The 21796-nt window shown below is 47.1% G+C and overlaps 1 protein-coding gene across 1 annotated transcript in view; it reads right to left on the bottom strand.

The window, feature by feature from the left end:
- Positions 1-2872: 2872 nt before the first annotated feature.
- The window catches only part of LOC141221131 (uncharacterized), a 117720-nt gene continuing 98796 nt past the window's right edge, over positions 2873-21796 (bottom strand). The window contains exon 11 of the mRNA XM_073666481.1: positions 2873-2925. Within this exon, the coding sequence (XP_073522582.1) occupies positions 2873-2925 (53 nt within the window). The remainder of the gene's footprint in view (positions 2926-21796) is intronic.

The raw sequence follows: 21796 nt of genomic DNA, 5'->3' as shown, positions 1-21796 counted from the left end.
TTTCTGTCAGAATCTCAGTACTTGCACAAGAACACCAAAAATGTCCTGCACCAGCGGTTGCAGAGGTACACAGGCCAGGAATTATCTACACTATCTGACTACCACACAAGCGCCCATCTATCTAGCTAATATCTCTCATTACACAGGAGAACACTGAGCTGCGTCTGTCTCCAGCAGTGACATGGACATAATGGCGTTGAGGGAACATGGCCGCTTTTTATATTGAGAGGACATGTGATTTCTGCAGCCAATTGTAGAAGCCCTTATGTCTGGACAGTGTTGATGCTTCCTGCGCTATGATTGGCTGGCCGCGCTTTCCTCAGTTAAAGTTACCGCCTACAGAAAAAGAAAAAAAACATTGCGCCACTGATCTGACCTGATCTAAGCTCTCCACAGCCCCCACACTCACCTGGCACATGTCACTGCTCATCATACACTTGCACTATGCTAACAAAACTGTTCAAAACGCCGTGGTTGCCCTGTATTTGCGGTCCCGCGCAAATTCGTCAAACTTTTCCGATATTAAGAAAATTTGCTTGCCTTTGCAGTCACAAATCCGAATGTGCCATATTTGTGCCAAATTTGAAACTTTCGAACATTCGACAAACAAATTTGCTCAACACTAGTCATAAGGGTAAAGGGAAAAATGAGGAAGAATAGGTCATGCATTCTCAATATTTTCCACTACAGGTCAGTGTTGTTTTACTTCAGTAAAAGGGACATTATTTTAGAAAGTTAAACAATATTAGCACAAAACAGAATTTCCCACTATAAAGCAAGATCTCATTTGGCAGGGTTACCAATAATAGTTCAGTAGCTGGCAATGAAAATGTGAATCCAGTGTGGTATGAATCTATGTTGTACCGATCCATAATACAGCAGCTCATACTGAAAGGCTGCGTCAAGCGTCATTTTTTTTTCTCTACGTGAAAAACATGAATACAGATTTATACAAAATCTGTGAGAAAATTTGCAGCACGTCATATTAGGAAGAAATCGCCCCCTAGAATGAATTCTGTATGGAAACCCCCCCGCAGAGTGCCTATAGCGCTGAGGGTCTGATTTTACACAGAGTATTTTTATAATGTTTTTTTTCTATTGTGCTTTCATTGACATTTTCACAGTTTTCTGCTTAAAACCCTGGACAATTATATAAAACACAACAAAGCAGAATATTAAAATTTCTATATACGCAGCTTTTGGGAGGTTTGGGGTCAAAAAGTGACAAAATAAAAACCGCTACCAAAATTGGTTGTTAAAAATTGCATTAAACACTTGAAATACAGGGCATTATAAAACTCTTGAAGGAATTCAATTGGGGAAAATTGGTCATTGGAAAGGCGGCAAAAACATATTTACAATAAATATTTTCAGTGACTTTGTGGTGTATGTAAAAGTAACTAGCCACAATCCAACTAGACTGTTTCTGTCCTCACTCAATACACTTGCATTGAGCAAGGCAAAGCCCACCTAGTCAGATTGTGGCCAGGAGTATGCACATCTAAAACTTGTGGTCACATGACCGCCGTTCTATAGGCTCATCACACTTTTTTTGCATAAATTTATATTGAGGCCCCTCCTGTAGTATCATCACTGTGGTAGATCGCTCACTTAGCTGCACATGGAGGTAGACACAGGTAAGCTGTCTCTTTAAATCTCTTGTTGGTTTATTAAAATGCGGCATAAACCAACATTGAGTCCATAAAAATAATCACGGCCCTTTGGTCAAAATGGGAAAACAAACAAAGCAAAAGTGGTCATGCAAAACACAGTCCTTGTGTTAGCAGGGGTCCGCCTGCCCAGAGTTTAGCAACTCCACATGGTTCAGGTCAGCTAGACACAATCATGTCTGGAGTTAGCATCCCCAGACTTACTGAACTGAATGCCTCAACAGGTCGAACATTTAAACCCCAGACCACGCCCTGGGGTGGAGATATGGTGAACAACCTCCCACCCGCTCTATAGTCGTTCACCAAAAAAAATGGCCCTTTTAAATATCGCTGATTAATCATCTCAGCAAATAGCATGCAGGAGAAGACTTCCAGGTTTCACATCACTGAAACTAATAGCCTCAGTGAAACATATCTCCCTCCAGCACTCTGCCAGTGACTTTGTCACATCACATATAGAGTCTCCCCTACAGTGTAATCACATATAGAGCCACCTGTAATGTAATCACATATAGAGCCCCCCATAATATAATAACATATAGAGCCCCCCATATTGTAATCACATATAGATGTGTGGCACCCCAGGAGTCCGGTTGCCACAGTGGCATTGGCTCCCTCACAGAGGGTGATGTTATGCCTGGAAGCAAGGAGGGGTCCCCTAATCAGGTTTGCCAGCATACAACACTTTCCTGGCTCCAGACCAGAAATGGGAGCCCCTCCCCTTTACACTGGAATCTGGAGGCGGGGTTAGTAAGCGTGAGTTGAGAGGAGTTGGAGAAAAAATCCAAATCTACTAACCTTGAGGTAATTAACCTTTCTACACATGCTTTGTCCGATAACCAACGAGAGGTTCTTGCTTTGGGTTTAACGTTTGTGCCGACTAATAACTATAATTTCTTTACAGTACTGAAGGATCTACAATTATTTCTTAGAAAGGTGATTCTACGGAAATTGCACACCAAACCCTTGTCGGACATCCACCTGAATACCACTATGGAAAAAAAGGCCCTGTCAGCTCTAGAGGAATTGGAGAGTGAAAATATTTCAACCCAGAAAGGTACTTTCCCCTGTTCGGTTCTGGCTAGATCTACGATTTTCCCTCCCTTTCTCCTCTGCCCACAAGTAGAGATATTTAACAAACTCGTTAGTAATGACCTGAGGACATTGCCAGGGGGACCTAAACATGATAATCTCACTGTTGGTCAGAGAAGGGCACTTAGCGAGCTAAAGTCGCTTAAGGATGTAGTATTCAAACCTGCGGATAAGGGAGGGAACGTGGTGATCTGGCCAGTTGCGAAATACGAGAAAGAAGCCTTTAGACAACTTAGGGACCGGTCTTCATACATCACTCTACCTAACAATCCCTTGACAGCTTTCAGGGCGGATCTTTTTGACATTCTTGAGCGGGCCTATGAACAAGGTATTATACCAAAAAAAATCTTTGATGGCCTATGTGTCAAATGCCCAGTTACTCTCACTTTCTATTTACTCCCGAAAGTGCATAAGAATCTTAGGGAACCACCGGGACGTCCCATTGTCTCTGGCATTGGAGGGCTGTGTGATCCCATTTGTAAATTCATCGAATATTATTTACATCCACTTGTTGAGACCCTGCCCTCCTATGTCAGGGACACTGGTGACGTCCTTAGGAAAGTTGATGGTTTATACCTTGACTCAGGTAGTCTTCTAGTGGCCATTGACGTTGAGTCATTATATACTAGTATTGACCATGTGGATGGACTACGGGCCGCGGCGTTCTTTCTCGAGACTAGCAGTCTAGATGTCTCTCTCCGTGCACTGATCCTGGAATTATTAGAGTTCATATTGACTCATAATTTCTTCACATTTAAAGATAGATTTTTTCTTCAGAAGCGGGGCACTGCGATGGGTGCGGCGTGCGCGCCGTCCTGCGCTAACCTCTTTCTCGGTTTTTGGGAGAGGGAGGTTTTCGGGGGGGGCGCGTGCGCCGCTACCCATGCGCAGTGCTGGTATAGATATATAGATGATATCTTTATCATTTGGCAAGGTCCCGAGAGTGAGCTTCATGATTTTATCTCTTCTCTGAATTCAAACGACCTAAATATTAGACTTACTTACACTTGGGATTCGACCCATATTGATTTTTTGGATATTGGGATTACTGTCCAACAGGATGGCCTAGTGCTGACTGATGTTTTTCGCAAAAAGACATCAGTGAATGCATTACTTCATGCAACATCTGCGCATATACCGTCTACTATACGGGCCATTCCAGTGGGACAGTATCTCAGAGCAAAGCGCATTTGTTCTACTGATGCGGCGTTTGAGGCTCAGTCTCGGGACCTCCAACAGAGATTCCATGATCGAGGTTACAGTGCAGGGAGTATCAAAAGAGGCTATAGACGGGCGAGGAGGACTCCGCTTGATCTCCTAACTAGCGTCAAAAAGTTACCAGAGAAGGATCCCCCCATTAGGTTCATATCAACATATAATAGTCATTGGCATGCGATACGAGGAATTTTCAATAAACATTGGTCAATTCTTAAAACCGAACCTACACTCAATAAGATTCTGCCTGATAGACCATTAATGACGGCCCGGAGGGGTAAAAATCTGAGAGACTCGTTAGTCAGGAGTCATTATGTTGCCCCCACTCCTGCTCCCTTTGGGATGGTCAACAAAAAAAGATGGGGATGTTACCCATGTGGATCTTGTATGGCGTGCAGAAATATAATTCGTACTAAATCATTCTTCGCCAATAATGGCCAAGAATTTAAAATCACGCACTATATTTCTTGCAGCTCTACACACATTGTATATATGGCTACCTGTCCATGTAATCTTAGTTATGTGGGACTTACTTCCCGTGAATTTCGGTTGCGTGTTAGGGAACATATCAGGGACGTGATTGCTGCGTGGGATATCTCTGACGTCTCAACACTCAAGACTATCCCGCGGCACTTCAAGCTGCGCCATAATTGTGATCCCTCATCCCTTATATTCAGGGGTATTGACATGGTACATTTGGGCACGAGAGGGGGTAACTACAAGCGTACTTTGGCGCAGAGTGAGTGCCGCTGGATTGCTATCCTGGACACGGTGACCCCTGGTGGTTTGAACGAAATTAACAGTTTTTCATCATTCTTATAGAGATATCTTTTCCCTTGTTTTTTATGCGGATTTTAATTTCTTTTGTTTATGTTGAAATTTTTCCTTCATAGCTTTGCATCTTGTTATCACCATTTATATGCCTCGACTACCACATGGAACTACTGGACACTCTAGGGATGTAACGATCTCATCAATCAGGAATCAATCACCATATACAAGATTTCAATGATTCAATGGAACGACATTATTGTATCTGTATTGACATTGCATCTGTATATATGTTTATACTGTACTGATGTCTCTCCCGATTAGGGTGACAGTCGTTTTCTTATTGATTCACTGTTTTCCCTCTCTTGTATACTGTGCTTTGTTACATACATTTAGTTGTATCTCTGTGCCCTCACTTCATCCCTTACTTGTCATGGCTGCCGCTGAGCCGCGCATGCGCAGTGCCGTCCTGCTCCGGCCGCGTCCCGTCGGGCTTCCGTACGTCGGGGCTGTGGATGGTGACGTCACTAGTTGCACGTCCCTGCCCATGGTTCCGTCGGGAAACTGGCCGGATGTGACGCGGTGCGGGGGTACGTCCTGTCACTCCGCATGCGCTGCAGTAATCAGCGCTGTCACCTGCATTCAGTCTGTGCAGGAGATAAAATGGTGCTTATTCGTTCCACAACCACCGCCCCCCGAAGAAGCCACGCGAAACGCGCGTCGGGGCTGCAGAGAGGCTTAGTGGTAATTTTTGTACCTTATGGGTGAGCACTCTGGTTCTACTTGTGATCGCTATTTCTGCCTGTTCAACTTCTTTCAGTGACTCTCTATGATTGCTTCTCTCTGTGTGGAGGTACCTACCTTGGGGAGACCATTTTAACTCCATACAGTGCCTCTTGCTACTTTTTACTGTACACATGTACTATAGACTATGATATGCTATAGTTGAATAGGGTTAGCCAGTTGTTCCCCTAGGACCCACTTATTTATTGCTGCTCTGCACTTGTGTGTATCCTTACCTCATAAGATCTATTTTCTTAACTTTGTTATGTGATTTTATCTTATCTATGAAATAAAGTGTTTTTTATACATTAATATGGATTTACAATTGATTTGGGAAATTACTCCAATTTTCTAGGCTGTATAAAGGAGGACAACGAGGAAGGACCTGGGGAAGGGGGCTGTGAATAAGCTCGCCCCAGAGGGAAGCGCAAGTGAACCGGACACCGGAGTCCGTGGTTGTGGGGCACTGAAGGCCCAGCAGCTGAATCCGGAGGGCAGGAGACTGCAGGTCTCCTGGCACGACCAGGCGCCCGGCGGCACAGCAGCACCATAGGGCCCTGCACCGCCATGTCGGAGCGACACTTAAGGAAGGCCTGAGCTGCCTGCCATACAGGTGAGGAAAAAGATGCTTTACTCAAGGACGAGGGCCGCAGCATAGCTTCAAGCAGCAAGGAATAAAGAGAATAGCGCAGAGGGAAGGCTAACAACTCCACCTGGCGAAGTGGATTCCCAACTTGGTTCCAGGCCGCCCGGACCTCTACTACCAGCTAGTACCCGTGCCCCGGTCAGCTTAACAAACCGCAAGTAAAGATAAGAGGAAACCGCCATTAAGCTGTGGACTGGTCATTATCTGCGCCATCGCCTGCAATACACCGCACCAACAACATCTACCTCCACAATTCTACATATACTGCCCTGGAGCTTAGCTCTGCCTGTGGAGAGGTGAACCAACTCTGCTGCATCACCACCAGCTCCAGTGTATCTGCACCGCAGTGACAGCCCCATATAGCCGCATACCACAGGTGGCATCACGAACATTATCTCCAAAAACTTTATTCACCTTTTACTTTCCCTTTAATTGACCGGGTCACTGCCACTGTGACTTCCCCCAGCATCGACCGGCTCGGCTACCGAGTACCCCATGGCCCAGGGGGCGCGTCAACCTGGCGTCACGAACAGGGTAAACAAAGCCCGGTGTAACCCGGTACTGTGTGCCCTAGAGTTTACTGAACTGTATCATCACGTCATTTGCCGTCAGCCGAGGGGAAGCTGGAGGTCCGATCCGAAACCACCGGGTAAGCAATGCCTCTCGCCAGCAGAGCGGCATACTGGTACGTCAACAGAAACCCAGGACCTGGCTGAGGTTCACTAGGGGGGAGGAAGATGCCCAACCTGGGAGAGGATTCAGCCGCGGGTGCAGCCGCCGCCACTGTAATGCCGTTATCAATGCCATATATACCAGGGGCGGCGTGGTTGCCCTAGTGCTCAGGGGCGTCGCACACCCTAAGCGAATTTGAGGAGAGACTGCGCAGTTTGTTTCAAGTGTACCCCCTGTCTGAGGAGCAAAAAGTCAGCATCCTCATAGGCCAGCTAATCGGTGCAGCCCAGAGGGAGGTGAAGTCCCGGGCAGGGACAAAAGCACTGTTAAGGAAATTCTGACCCTATTGAAGGAAACCTTTGACAACCGCACAGCAGCAGAGATTAAAATGAACGGGTGCAAACAAAGAGTGCAGGACAGTGTACGGGACTATGCTCTAAACCTGCAGGAGGAGCTGCGGGCCATTAAACAGGTAGACCCCTACAGTGTGCAAGACAAGGACAGATTGCTAACTGAGCAGTTTATCGAGGGGCTCCTGTCTAACGCTCACCGGACACAACTGCGCATTATGGCTCTGCAAAACCCTGATCTGGACTTTGCGCAATTTAAAGACAGAGCCATCCGGATGCTGCGAGAATCAACCCCAAGTGGCACTGCACCCCTCCAGCACCCAGCTATAACATACCACCAGGAGGTGGCATCCTTTTCCCTGGCACCTGTGGAGGCTGACACGCAGATAACAGAGAAGGATTCCACCGACCAGAGGGAGAAACAGCGATCGCTGCGACCAGGACTGAGAACCCATCTGTCGTCGCTGTCAAAAGGCGGGGCACCTCGCAAGATTCTGCAATTTAAACAAGCAACCCCTGGGGCAGAGGACCAACCCCCAGGAGTAAGATGACCAGACCCACAGAGCTGGCGAGACAAGTACGTGGGGGACGACTGGTCCTATCTGTCGTGCTTGATGGCATCTCGATGAATGCGTTGCTGGAGACTGGTTCCCAGGTGACAATGATGCCACATATCCTTTATAAACGATACTGGACTGATTCAGACATTACCCGCGGTCCAGATGAACATATTAACATCTATGCCAGCAATGGTCAGCCCTTGCCTCAGGTGGGGTATAAAGAGGTGACCATAAAGGTTGGGCGAGTAGAATTGCTATCACAAGGGATGATTATTGTTGATATTGATCACCGAGAAAGCCATCCTATGATAACCTTAGGCACCAATGTGATGGAGAATTGTCTTGGGGAAATTATTGTTTTGTTGCAACAGGTCGCAGAGTCTGCCAGCTCTGGTCAGCAGCGAGTTCTGCAGAAGAAGATCAAACCCCTGATGCAGAGACAACAGGTAGAGCTGTCTGGAGGAGAAGTCGGCAGTGTCAGAATGAGTGATCCATTCCCCATTGCAATGACCCCTAGGAGTGAAATGTTAATATGATGTCGGGCAGCCATAGGTCTCAGGGGTCAAGATTATCAGGCCCTGGTAGAACCCGTGTACTCTGATAGTAGGCCCATCATCTTGACAGACAGAGGGGTAGTCAATGTTCGCAAGGGGACAGTACCGATACGCGTCCTGAATTGTGGGGAGAAAGAGATCCATTTACCCCGGTATGCTACCCTTGCTAAGTTGTTCACTGTCAGTAACAAAGCAATAAAGGCAGTGGAACCCTTGCCTCCGTCCGAACAGACGGAAGACAATGGCCCCAAGGGGCAGATGGAGGATTGGTGTCAGAAGCTACAAGTAGGCACTGACACAGCCCCTTTGCACCAAAAGCATGGAGTATACCGGGTAGTCCAAGAATATGAGCGAGTCTTTAGCAAACACCCACTAGACTTTGAGCAGATAAAAGGGGACCAACATCATATCCCCACAGGAAATCATCCGCCCATTAAAGAGAGGTACCGGCCTGTACCACCAGCTCACTATCAATGTGCCAAAGGACTGTTACGGGAGATGAAGGAGGCTGGGGTGATCAGAGATAGTTGTAGCCCCTGGGCAGCTCCATTAGTCCTCGTTAGAAAGAAAAATGGTACAATGAGGATGTGTGTTGATTATAGGCAGATTAACCGCATTACACATAAGGATGCCTACCCATTACCCAGAATTGAGGAATCACTAGCTGCACTGAGATCCACTATCTATTTCTCCACTTTAGATCTCACCAGTGGATATTGGCAGGTTTCTGTGGCAGAGGCGGACAGAGAGAAGACCGCATTTACGACACCAATGGGCCTCTGCGAGTTCAACTGCATGCCATTCAGGCTCTGCAACGCCCTGGGACCTTTCCAGCAGTTAATGGAGTGTTGCCTAGGACACAAAAACTTAGAAACCACTCTGCTGTATTTAGATGACATAATTGCCGAGGTGCTCGAAGCCCTATCTGGTTATGGCCTGAAAGTAAAGCCGTGCAAGTGCCACCTGTTGAAGCCCAAGGTGCAGTACCTAGGTCATGTGGTAAGCGCCGAAGGTGTAGCACAAGACCCTGAAAAAGTCACCGTGTTCAAGGACTGGCCAAGACCCTCCACTATCAAAGAATTGCGGCAGTTCCTCGGGCTAGTAGGCTACTACAGGAGATTCATAAAGGGTTTCACCAAGATAGCAGCATCCATGCAGGACCTCTTAGTGGGCCAGTCAAAGAGGGCCAAGAACCCGAATCCTCCGTTCAAATGGGGTAAAACCAGAAGACGAATCCTTCACTCGACTGAAAGTGGCTCTTACGGGAGATGAAGCCCTGGCCTAACCCGACTATGGCCAACCCTTTATTCTCCATACGGATGCCAGCTACGTGGGATTGGGAGCGATGCTGCCCCAGGTACAGCAGGGCAGAGAGAGAGTGATTGCCTATGCCAGCAGGAAGCTCCGTCCCACGGAAAGGAACCCCGACAACTATAGTTCCTTTAAGTTGGAGTTTTTAGCCACAGTCTGGGCTGTAACAGAGCGCTTCAAACACTACCTCGCCTCCTCCAGATTTACAGTCTTCACGGATAACAACCCGCTGACGCACCTGTAGACTGCAAAGCTTGGTGCCGTAGAACAACGATGGATGGCTCGACTGTCCAACTACGAGTTTACCATCAAGTATCGGGCAGGGCATAAAAACGCTAATGCTGATCTGTGGCACCCCTGAGGGTTCAGTCGCCACAGAGGTACTGCATCTCACCCAGAGGTGTGGTATCTCACTCTCAGGTAAGGAAAGAGTGCTGCCTGGGACCCTAACACCTGCATCCAACACTACACTACTCCAGAGCAGCAGGAGGGGCAAGATGCGTCTCTTTTCCTGGTGAGCCCTGTCCCTGGCTGGAGTGGGGGGAAACAAGTGAGGGGGAACCATGTATTGGGTGTGGGTGGAGGAAGATTAGGGGAGCACTTAGAAGGAGGATATAAAAGAGGGAAGCCATCTTGGCAGTGTAGTCAGTCTGAGGAGGACAGTGAGAGGAGCAGGAGCTCTGCAGGAGGAGGGCCTAGCCAGAGAGGCCCAGGACAGACTGAGGAGAAGGAGCAGGAGGAAGAGCTCCAGGAGCGAAGAGGGGATCCCAGGGGTACGGGCAGTGCTGGAGGCCACCTGTACGACCGAATCTACCAGGCGGTGGAGTGATCGAGCCGCAGAGGGGACCGGCCCCTAACTGGTGAGAATTACAAAGTTCAACTAGAAACCGGAATCTTCTGTACTTTCAGGGTGCAGTTTCTACATCCGCACTCATTCTCTAAAAAGCTAGCCACATAGGATCCAGGGAACTCCAGGTTGCCCAGAAAGGTCCAAGGATACCAGCTTGGGACATTGTTTGCGAGGAGCAGGGCAGGAAGTTTGAGAGCCAGCGCAGAAAGACGGCTGAGAAGGGCATATAGAATGGGGTCCTGTCAAGCACTCTTGAAATACCTGGGGGATTGCTGAACCCCTGCCCGGTGAATGCAGCACAACGTGGGGAGTTATGATCTGCAGTCGTAACCAGGAGCAAAGTGAGAACTGTGAGTAGACCCAGAAGACTGCACCCCACTGTCTCTGTGAATTATTGCTGCGCCATCACCCCCTGCACTACACTGCCCAGCATCATCTACAACAGCTATAACATCTACACTGCCCTGGAGCTAAGCTCTACCTGTGGAAAGCCAAACCAACTCTGCTGCATTAACAACAGCTCCAGAGGACCTGCTCTGCAGCAGCGGCTCCCTTTAGCCCCATGCCACAGGTGGCGTCACGAACTTTATATAAAAACTATAAATCCCCTGTAAATAACCTCTTTATTAACTGCCCTGGGTCACGGACCGGGTCACCGCCACTGTGACATCTCCCCTAGCAATGACCGGCCCGGCACCGAGTACCCCACGGCCCAGGGGGGCGCGTCATAGATGCGCTGTCTAGGATGCCCAACTTGCCAGATGGGGGAGAAGACCCGGGAGAGCTGGAGGAGATAGAGTTACCGGCTTTCCATCATCACGGGGTGACCCAGTGCTCCCACTGTGTGAGGAACAAGCTCTCCACCAACAGAGAGGCCACGTTTAACCCATTGCCCCACCATGGATGGGCAGAGACTCAGGATAGCATCCCGGCTGTCCACCTAGTAAAGGAGTTGCTGACACAAGCTGACTCACACCTTGATCCAGATGCTCCACAGGAGACCTAACAGTTGTGGAAGGAGAACAGCAAACGGTTCATCTATGAGGGAAAGGTGTGTCGAAGAAGCATCAACTTCCGGACACACGAACTGGTCTGGCAGGTTGTAGTCCTGAAGCGGGATATGCCAATGGTCTTAGAGGCGTACTACGATGGAGCAGGACACTTCGGGTGCAAGAAGTTGGAAGTCCTGATACGTGGGCGATTCTACTGGGCAGGCATGAGGAAAGCAATCGAGAGATGGTGTCAAGAATGTGGTCCATGCAACCTGAGACGGAAAGACCGTGATGGCCAGAGGGCTGTCCTGCAGCCCATAATCACCAAACAACCACTAGACCTGGTAGCCTTGGACCACATGAAGCTAGCCCCAAGCCAGTCAGGCTATGTCTACGTTCTCACCATAGTAGACCACTAATCCCGATTCCTGGTAGTAGTGCCAGTGAAAGATCAGACGGCTAAGACCGCAGCCAAAGGGTTTCAACAAAACTTTTGTCGCCCGCACTCTTACCCTGAGCGAGTGCTTACCGACCAAGGCCCAGCTTTGGAAGCAGAAGTGTTTCAAGAATTTTGTAACTTGTATAGCTTCAAGAAAATAAGGACGACGCCATATCATCTCCAGACCAACGGGTATTGCGAGAAAATTAACCAGGTGGTAATAGACCTGTTGAAGACATTGCCCCTTGAGGAATGTAGCCTGCGGCCAGAGAAGTTACCAGATTTGGTGGACTTATACAACCACATCTCAGTGAACTCCACCAACTGTACACCCGCGTACCTGATGAGAGCAAGACCTGGCAAGATACCCATTGACTTAGACATGGGAGTTTTAACACCTGAGATGACATCACCAGATGCAGACTGGGATACGAAGCGGCAGCAACAATACCGCAAGGTGCAAGAATGTGTGGAGAGAAGGTTGTCCCAGGCAAGAGAGGAGAAAACTTATAATCAGCATGCACCTGCAGTTCCCTTGTAACCTGGAGAACAGGTACTCGAAAAGATGAGTTCACAAATTAGATGATCAGTGGGAGGTTGAGCCATACACCGTCTTACCTTCAAATTTTGACAACACCAAGGTGTGCCTCATCAGTAAAGATGGAGGAGAGACGTCAGCGGCAGTCTCAAGAGACTACCTGAAGATATGCCCTGATCAATTGAGACACAAAGAGGAAGATCAAAACAGCTCCCAGCACACAGAAAAGATGGAAGAGACGGTCCAAACCATCCTTGGAGAATTTCCCCGGTCTTGGACGCAGGTGAATCAAGCAATCGTGGTAGCTGTCTTAACCTTTCCCCAAGTAGCTTCACCGGAAGCCACAGAGATTCTAGAACAGCAGAGAGACCAGTCAGCCCCAGAAACAGATTCTTCATCAGCAGCGGATCAGGAGAATCTACCCCCTGCTAGCGGTGAATCTGTCATACCCATGGTGAGTTTAGGAGTTCGCAGAAGACGATCTGGTATACCAGTACTACGTAGGTCCACAAGAAGCGTAGTGAATAATGCAACCACCACACCAGCGGTAGACACTAGAGACCCGGGTAGGTCATTGGCAACAACTGTACTGCGTAGTTCAACCGGTAGTACCATAGGTCTGCTCCCTGCCCGTTATAGGGACTAAGAAGTAGTAAGATAATAGTATACACTACCATTCAACAGTTTGGGGTCACCCAGGCAATTTTGTGTTTTCCATGAAAACTCATACTTTAATTTATCAAATGAGTTGCAAAATGATTATAAAATATAGTCCAGACATTGACAAGGTGGAAATAATGATTTTTATTTGAAAGAATAATTTTCTCCTTCAAACTTTGCTTTCGTCAAAGAATGCTCCTTTTGCAGCAATTACAGCATTGCAGACCTTTGGCATTCTAGCTGTTAATTTGCTGAGGTAATCTTGAGAAATTTCCCCCCATGCTTCCTGAAGCCCCTCACACAAGTTGGATTGGCTTGATGGGTACTTTTTGCGTACCATACGGTCAAGCTGCTTGCACAACAGCTCAATGGGGTTGAGATCTGGTGACTGCGCTGGCCACTCCATTACAGATAGAATACCAGCTGCCTGCTTCTTCCCTAAGTAGTTCATGCATAATTTGGAGGTGTGCTTTGGGTCATTGTCCTGTTGTAGGATGAAATTGGCTCCAATCAAGGGCTGTCCACAGGGTATGGCATGGCGTTGCTAAATGGTGTGATAGTCTTCATTATTCAAAATCCCATTTACCTTGTACAAATCTCCCACTTTACCAGCACCAAAGCAACCCCAGACCATCACATTACCTCCTCTATGCTTGACAGATGGCGTCAGGCACTCTTCCACAATCTTTTCAGTTGTTGTGCGTCTCATAAATGTTCTTCTGTGTGATCCAAACACCTCAAACTTTGATTTGTCTGTCCATAAAACTTTTTTCCAATCTTCCTCTGTCCACTGTCTGTGTCCTTTTGCCCATATTAATCTTTTCCTTTTATTAGCCAGTCTCAGATACGGCTTTTTCTTTGCCACTTTGCCCTGAAGGCCAGCATCCTGGAGTCGCCTCTTCACTGTAGACGTTGACACTGGCGTTTTGTGTGTACTATTTAATGAAGGTGCAAGTTGAGGAGCTGTGAGGCGTCGATTTCTCAAACTAGAGACTCTAATGTACTTGTCTTGTTGCTCAGTTGTGCAGCAGGGTCTCCCACTTCTCTTTCTACTCTGGTTAGAGCCTGTTTGTGCTCTCCTCTGAAGGGATTAGTACACACCGTTGTAGGAAATCTTCAGTTTCTTGGAAATTTCTCACATGGAATAGCCTTCATTTCTAAGAACAAGAATAGACTGTTGAGTTTCACATGAAAGTTCTCTTTTTCTGGCCATTTTGAGAGTTTCATAGAACAAGCAAATGTAATGCTCAAGATTATCAACTAGCTCAAAGCAAGGTCAATTTTATAGCTTCTCAAATCAGTCAAACCATTTTCAGCTGGGCTGACATACTTGTGCAAGGGTTTTCTAGGGTTTTCTAACCATCCATTAGCCTTCTTACACAGTTAACAAACACAATGTACCATTTAAACACTGGAGTGGTGGTTTTTGGAAATGGGCCTCTTTACTCTTATGTAGATATTGCAATAAAAAAAAGACTTTAGCAGCTAGAATAGTCATTTACCACACTAACAATGTATAGGGTGTATTTCTGATTCATTTAATGTTAGTTTCATTGAAAAAAAAAAGTGCTTTTCTTTCAAAAATAATGACATTTCTAAATGACCCCAAACTTTTGAACGGTAGTGTATGTTATATAGTTGTAACCGGTAAGTAATCCTGAGTATATATAGTTATTCAATTTATGGACAAATGGACCACAGGACTAGGTGTGGTCAGGACAATGCTGAATAAAGTTGATTGTTGGCCTTGAAAATAAACCGCAGGGGTGGCCGAAAACCAGGCCCACTAACAGGGTGCCCTAAAGCGGGACGATACACGAAGTGGGTTCAGGTGGTTATCACCAACCAACCTTCAGGTATCCGAGAAAAAGACAATTCCTTGATAGTGGCGTAAAGACTAAGCGCCGCAGTGACTGCTACCAATTTTTGTTGGTTTTTTGAGATTTTTGCGACTTTGTAAACTATTTGTAATGTGAATTGTTATTGTTGTTAATTGTTCAATTCAAAAGGTGTCCTCAGTCTGGGAGTACTGAATTTAACTAGGGGGGAATGTGGCACCCCAGGAGTCCGGTTGCCACAGTGGCATTGCCTCCCTCACAGGGGGTGATGCCATGCCTGGAAGCAAGGAGGGTTCCCTAATCAGGTCTACCAGCATACAACACTTTCCTGGTTCCAGACCAGAAAGGGGAGCCCCTCCCCTTTACACTGGAATCTGGAGGCGGGGTTAGTAAGAGTGAGTTGAGAGGAGTTGGAGACAGGAGGACGACGAGGAAGGACCTGGGAAAGGGAGCTGTGAATAAGCTCGCCCCAGAGGGAAGCACAAGTCAACCGGACACTGGATTCCGTGGTTGTGGGGCACTGAAGGCCCAGCAGCTGAATCCGGAGGGCAGGAGACTGCAGATCTCCTGGCCCCACCAGATGCCCGGCGGCACAGCAGCACTATAGGGCCCAGCACCCCCACGTAGGAGCGATACTTAAGGAAGGCCCGAGCTGCCTGCCATACAGGTGAGGAAAAAGAAGTTTTACTTAGGGACGAGGGCCGCAGCATAGCTTCAAGCAGCAGGGTCAAAGAGAATAGCGCAGAGGGAAGGCCTACAACTCCACCTGGCGAGGTGGATCCCCAACTTGCTTCCAGGCCGCCCGGAAAGAGGAAACCGCCATTAAGCTGTGGACTGCTCATTATCTGCGCCATCACCTGCATTACACCGCACCAACAACATCTACCTCCACAATTCTACATATACTGCCCTGGAGCTTAGCTCTGCCTGTGGAGAGCTGAACCAACTCTGCTGCACCACCACCAGCTCCAGTGGACCTGCACCGCAGCAGCGGCCCCATATAGTCGCATATCACAGGTGGCATCACGAGCTTTATCTCTAAAAACTTTATTCCCCTTTTACTTTCTCTTTAATTGACCGCCTTGGGTCACGGACCGGGTCACTGCCACCATGATATCACCCAGCATCGACCGGCCCGGCTACCGAGTACCCCACGGCCCAGAGGGTGCGGCAGATGCCCCTTGTAATTTATTTATTATTTATTTATTTTACTCACTTATATAGCGCCATTAACTCCACAGCGCTTTACAGACATTATGAACACTGGGGGCTCACAATCTAAAATTCCCTATTAATGTGTCTTTGGAGTGTGGGAGAAAGCCGTACAACTGGGAGGAAACCCACACAAACACGGGGAGAACATTCAAACTCCTTGCAGATGTTGTCCTTGGTGGGATTTGAACCCAAGACCCCAGCGCTTCAAGGCTGCAGTGCTAACCACCAACTGTGCTTTAATGTAATCACATATAGAGCCTCTCGTAATGTAATCACATATAGAGCCCCCTGTAATGTAATCACATATAGAGCCCCCATAATGTAATTGTGGCACCCCAGGGGTCTGGTTGCCACAGTAATAGAAATATTATGTCTGAGAGCAAGTGGGAGGTTTCTCTGGTCAGGAGCCCTAAGCATGCAACACTGACCGCCCAGACCTGGGAGGGGAGGAATCTGCCCTTATAAACTGGGTCTGGGGCGGGATTAGGTCAGTCAGAGCCTGGAGATGGTAAGTGACAACAGGAGCTCTGTAGGAGCAGGAGCGAGTGCCAGAGGCTGGAAGCTAGAAAGCTCGCCTTGGCTGAAGACACTAAACCCGGACACGGAGTCCGAGGCTGTGGGGACATCCAGGTCCAGCAGCAGAATCCAACCCGCAGTGGATTCCATGTCCTCTGGCCATAGAAGCCCGGAGTCACGGTCACAAGCAAGGGACCAGCACCGCCATCGTGAAGCGGAGGCTAACGGAAGGCCCCAAGTCACCGGTCATACGGGTGAGCACCACACGGTATACTCAGTTACGTGGGCTACTTCTACCCGCACACAGCAAGGTAACCAGGAAAGAGTGCAGAGAGACGGGGAGGCCTACAACTCCACCTGGCCAGGGGGAGATCCTGCTAGCTCTCAGACTGACCAGACCTCTACTGCTAACCAGTACTCACGGGAGGGTCTGCTTTATACCATCAGTAAAGACCCTGAACTGCACCACACGTCTCTGTGTTTCATCGCCGCACCAGCACCATTAGTACTGGGACGCTCACACCATCACTCCCATCATCCACACTAGCTGCCCTGAGGCAATACTTCTCCCGTGGGGAGTTATCCCATACTTGGCTGCGCTTACAACATCAGCCTCAGCGGTCTGCAGCGCAGCGGTGGTCCCCACTGACCGCAATCCACGGGTGGCGTAGTTGGACATTTGTTATTACACAAATACTGCCACTGGTTTGACCACCCTGAGCCACGGACCGGGTCGCCACCACACGGAGACTACCACCCCCAGCATCCCACCAGAGGCCCGGTTCCGGGTTCCCCACACCGCCCAGGGGGCGCATCATAATCATATATAGAGCCCCCTTAATGTAATCACATATAGAGCCCACCATAATGTAATCACATACACACCTGGTCAAAATTGTTGGTACCCCTCTTTTAATGAAAGAAAAACCCACAATGGTCACAGAAATAATTTGAATCTGACAAAAGTAATAATAAATTAAAAATCTATGAAACTGAACAATTGAAAGTCAGACATTGCTTTTCAAGCTTTTCAGGCCTGCTTCCACAGAATTTAAAAAAAAAATTAAACTCATGAAATAGATTGCTTTTCAAGCCTGCTTCCACAGAATTTTAAAAAAAATTAAACTCATGAAATAGACCTGGACAGAAATGATGATACCCTTGAAAATAATGTGACAAAAGAGATATGTTAAATCAAGTTGTGTCCACTAATTAGCATCACAGGTGTCTACAATCTTGTAATCAGTCAGTGGGCCTGTATATAGGGCTACAGATACTCACTGTGCTGTTTGGTGACATGTTGTGTACCACACTCAACATGGACCAGAGGAAGAAAAGGAAAGAGTTGTCTCAGGAGATTAGAAAGAAAATTATAGACAAGCATATTAAAGGTAAAGGTTATAAGAACATCTGCAAGCACCTTGATGTTCCTGTGACTACAGTTGCACATATTATTCAGAGATTTAAGATCCATGGGACTGAGCCAACCTCCCTGGACGTGGCCGCAGGAGGAAAATTGATGACAAATTAAAGAGACAGATAATACGAATGGTAACAGAAGAGCCCAGGAAAACTTCTAAAGAGATTAAAGGTGAACTTCAAGCTCAAGGAACATCAGTGTTAGATCGCACCATCCGTCATTGTTTGATCGAAAGTGGACTTCATGGGAGACGACCAAGGAGAACACCATTGTTGAAAAAAAATCATAAAAAGCCAGACTGGAATTTGCCAAACTACATGTTGACAAGCCACAAAGCTTCTGGGAGAATGTCCTATGGACAGATGAGACAAAAATGGAAGTTTTAATAATAACGCTGGCACTCTTGGTACAGGATGACACTGACACTCGGGGTAGAAGATAATGATGCTGGCACTATGGGCACAGGATAATGACGCTGGCACTATGGGCACAGGATAATGACGCCGGCATTTGGGGCACAGGATAATGACGCTGGCACTCTGGGAACAGGATAATAATGCCGGCACTCTGGGCACAGAATAATGACACTGACATTTGGGGTACAGGATAATGACGCTGGCATCACAGGCCGGCAGCTGATGTCAGCGCGCACATCGCCAGCGTATAACATCACTGCCAGCCTGTGACTGGCTGGCATCTGCACCTCAGATCGACGAAGGAGAGTCGCCGCTGGAACGGCAACCAGGTAAGGAGAAGCTTTTTTGTAAAGTCGCACTATGAGGGCGGAATGGGAGATGACATGGGGGCAGAATGGATAGACATGGGGACAAAATGGGAGGTGACGTGGGGACAGAATGGGAGATGACATGGGGGCAGAATGGGAGATGACATGGGGGCAGAATGGGAGATGACATAAGGGCAGAATGGGAGAGACAGGGGCAGAATGGAGGAGACGACATGGGGGCAGAATGGAGAGACATGGGGACAATCTGGATTACGTTGTGACAGTGGACAGGTGAGGGATATGGTTGTTTTTTATTTGTGTTTTTTTCAGGAGACGAGGGCGTCGGGGATTGAGAGAACAATAAAAAAATTATTAAAACCGTGTGTAATTTTATTTCAATAAAATACTTTATTCAGGCCGTGTCTTTATTGAAAAAGCGTTGAAAACTTTACTACGGGGTTACTAACCTGGGATTCATATCAGCCACCAATACAAGGTGGTATTACCTCATTACCCCACTCCTCACCGCTACACGACAGTGGGAAGAACGGAGATAAGCACCAGATTTGGTGCATCTTATGGATGCACCATTCCTGGGACTGCTGAGGGGTGATATTATTAGCCGCGGAGGGGGCTAGTATCCATGGCCCCTTCCCTGGTTATTAATTTCAACCCACAGCTATCTGCTTAGCTTTTTCTGATTATATTTTATAGGGGGAACTGACGTCAATTTTTTTCTGGGGTCCCCCTGTAATCTAGCCAGTAAAGGCTAAGCAAACAGCTGCGAGCTGTTATTAATAGCCAGGGAACATTTTTAGCTAATGGCCCATTCCCCAGCTACTAATATCAGACCCCAGCGGTCGGCTTTCCCTCTGCTGGTATTAAAATGACGCAGGAGCCCACAGCATTTTTTTTTAACGCTATGTGCCCACAATCCGGATATAGCAGCGCTTTGGATGCAGCATATTTTTGACATGGGATTTCTAGAGATCCCATCCACAATATTGTAATATCTGGACGCAGTGGGTTTGATGCTGCATAAACATGCAGCTTCAAACCTGCCACTCCTGACCGTGGCCATGTACCCAAACTCACCCTGCTGCATGTCAATTTCTGTATCGGACACGCTAGTCTCCGCTGCAAATTTTGACCAACTGAAGTGTCATTATATGCGGTCGATTCGCATGTATTAACAACAAAAGTGCAGAATTAGAACACAGCGTTTTGTACGCAGTGAAAATACGCTGCATCCAAAGCGCTGCTTATTGCTGTTAGTGAGGATGTAGCGGCTAACAAAACAGCTGTGAGCTGTTATTAATAGCAGGGAACATGTTTGCCTAATGGCACCTTCCCAGGCTAAAAATAGCAGCTCTCAGCTGCCCCAGAAATGACTTGAATGGAAATGCTAATGAGATTGAGTGTATGGGATTAGCTGACACCGAGCCCTTTTGTTTGGTGATGACAAGGTGTCAATCAGAGCCATTCATTACTAAAAGCTAATTAAAGTAAATTAAAGAGTTAAATAAAGACACACAGATTAAACACTTTATTTGAAGTACAACAGACACATTCTTTAATCATTTAAATTAACCAATATACTCACCCCAGGTCTGACAGTAATCCAAGGGTTGAAGCAATGTCCCACGTTTCTTTTTTCGAATATCTTTATTTAGCTCCAAAAAGCATTCATTCATGTCCAAAAACGCATTAAAAAAACGCATTAAAAACGCATAAAAAAACAAGTTAAAATCGCGGCAAAATGCATGTTTTTTCTGCAGTGTTTTTCCTGCCAAGAGATGCAGAAATGCTGCAGAAATTTCTGCATTCAAATCCTGAACGTACACATATAGCCTTATTGTGTGATTGGTAAGGATGTGGTACAGAAGTGGAATTTTTCCAAGAGTGGATGGTGGGACTATGTAAGGCTCGAGGGGTGGAGGCAGAACTGGGGTGGAGCCTGGGCGGAGTCTCAAGTGACCCAAAATTTTTTTTTAAATTCCTGGTGGCAGCCCTGGCCCTGCATTTCAATCTCGGTTCGATTTATACGGCCGTCTGACTGCACCCTAAGTCTATGTGCACACGATCAGGATTTGAAGCAGAAATTTCCCGAGCATTCCTTGGCAGGAAAAATGCAGTGCGTTTTTGAAACATTTTTGATGCATTTTTTTATGCGGTTTTTGAAGCGTTTTTGTACATCAATGAATGCTTTTTGGAGCTAAATAAAGTTATTTGGTGGGACATTGCTTAAACCCTTGGATTACTGTCAGAACTGGGGTGAGTATGTTGGTTAATTAAAATGGTTAAAGAATGTGTCTGTTGTATTTCAAATAAAGTGTTTGCTTTGTGTCTGTGTGTTTATTTAACTCCTTACTTTACTTTAATTAGGTTTGGTCATGAAAAGGTCTGATTGACACATTGTCATCACCAAACAAAAGAGCTAGGTGTCAGCTGATCCCATTCACCCAATCTCCATTAGCATTTCTATTCACGTAATTTATGTGGCAGTTGTGAGCTGCTATTCTTAGCATGGGAAGGTGCCATTTGCAAACATGATCCCTGGCCATTAATAACGACTCACAGCTGTTTCGCTAGCCACTACGTCCTCACAAACAGCAACAAGCAGCGCTTTGGATGCAGCGTATTTTTGTTGCGTCCAAAATGCAATGTTCTAATGCAGCACTTTTGCTGTCGGTACTTGTGAATCCACCGCATATAATGACACTTCAATCGGTCAAAATCTGCAGCAGCGACTAGCGTGTCCGCTACAGAAATTGACATGCTGCGGGTGAGTTTGGTTACGTGGCCACGGTCAGGAGCCGCTGCAGGTTTGAAGCTGCGTGTTTATACAACATCAAACCTGCAGCATCCAGATGTTACAGCATAGTGGATGGGATCTCTAGAAATCCCATGTCCACTATGCATGCATCAGAGGCTGCAAATCACCCGTGAATACTGACATGCAGCGCGTCTTTCAGGACCA

The sequence above is a fragment of the Phyllobates terribilis genome, unplaced genomic scaffold, assembly GCF_046119375.1.
Source record: "Phyllobates terribilis strain yellow unplaced genomic scaffold, ASM4611937v1 Scaffold_320__1_contigs__length_2182038, whole genome shotgun sequence".
In the NCBI taxonomy this organism is placed as follows: domain Eukaryota; kingdom Metazoa; phylum Chordata; class Amphibia; order Anura; family Dendrobatidae; genus Phyllobates; species Phyllobates terribilis.
Note: the sequence above shows the minus strand (reverse complement) of the source record. Positions and strands in the feature narration are given on the sequence as shown.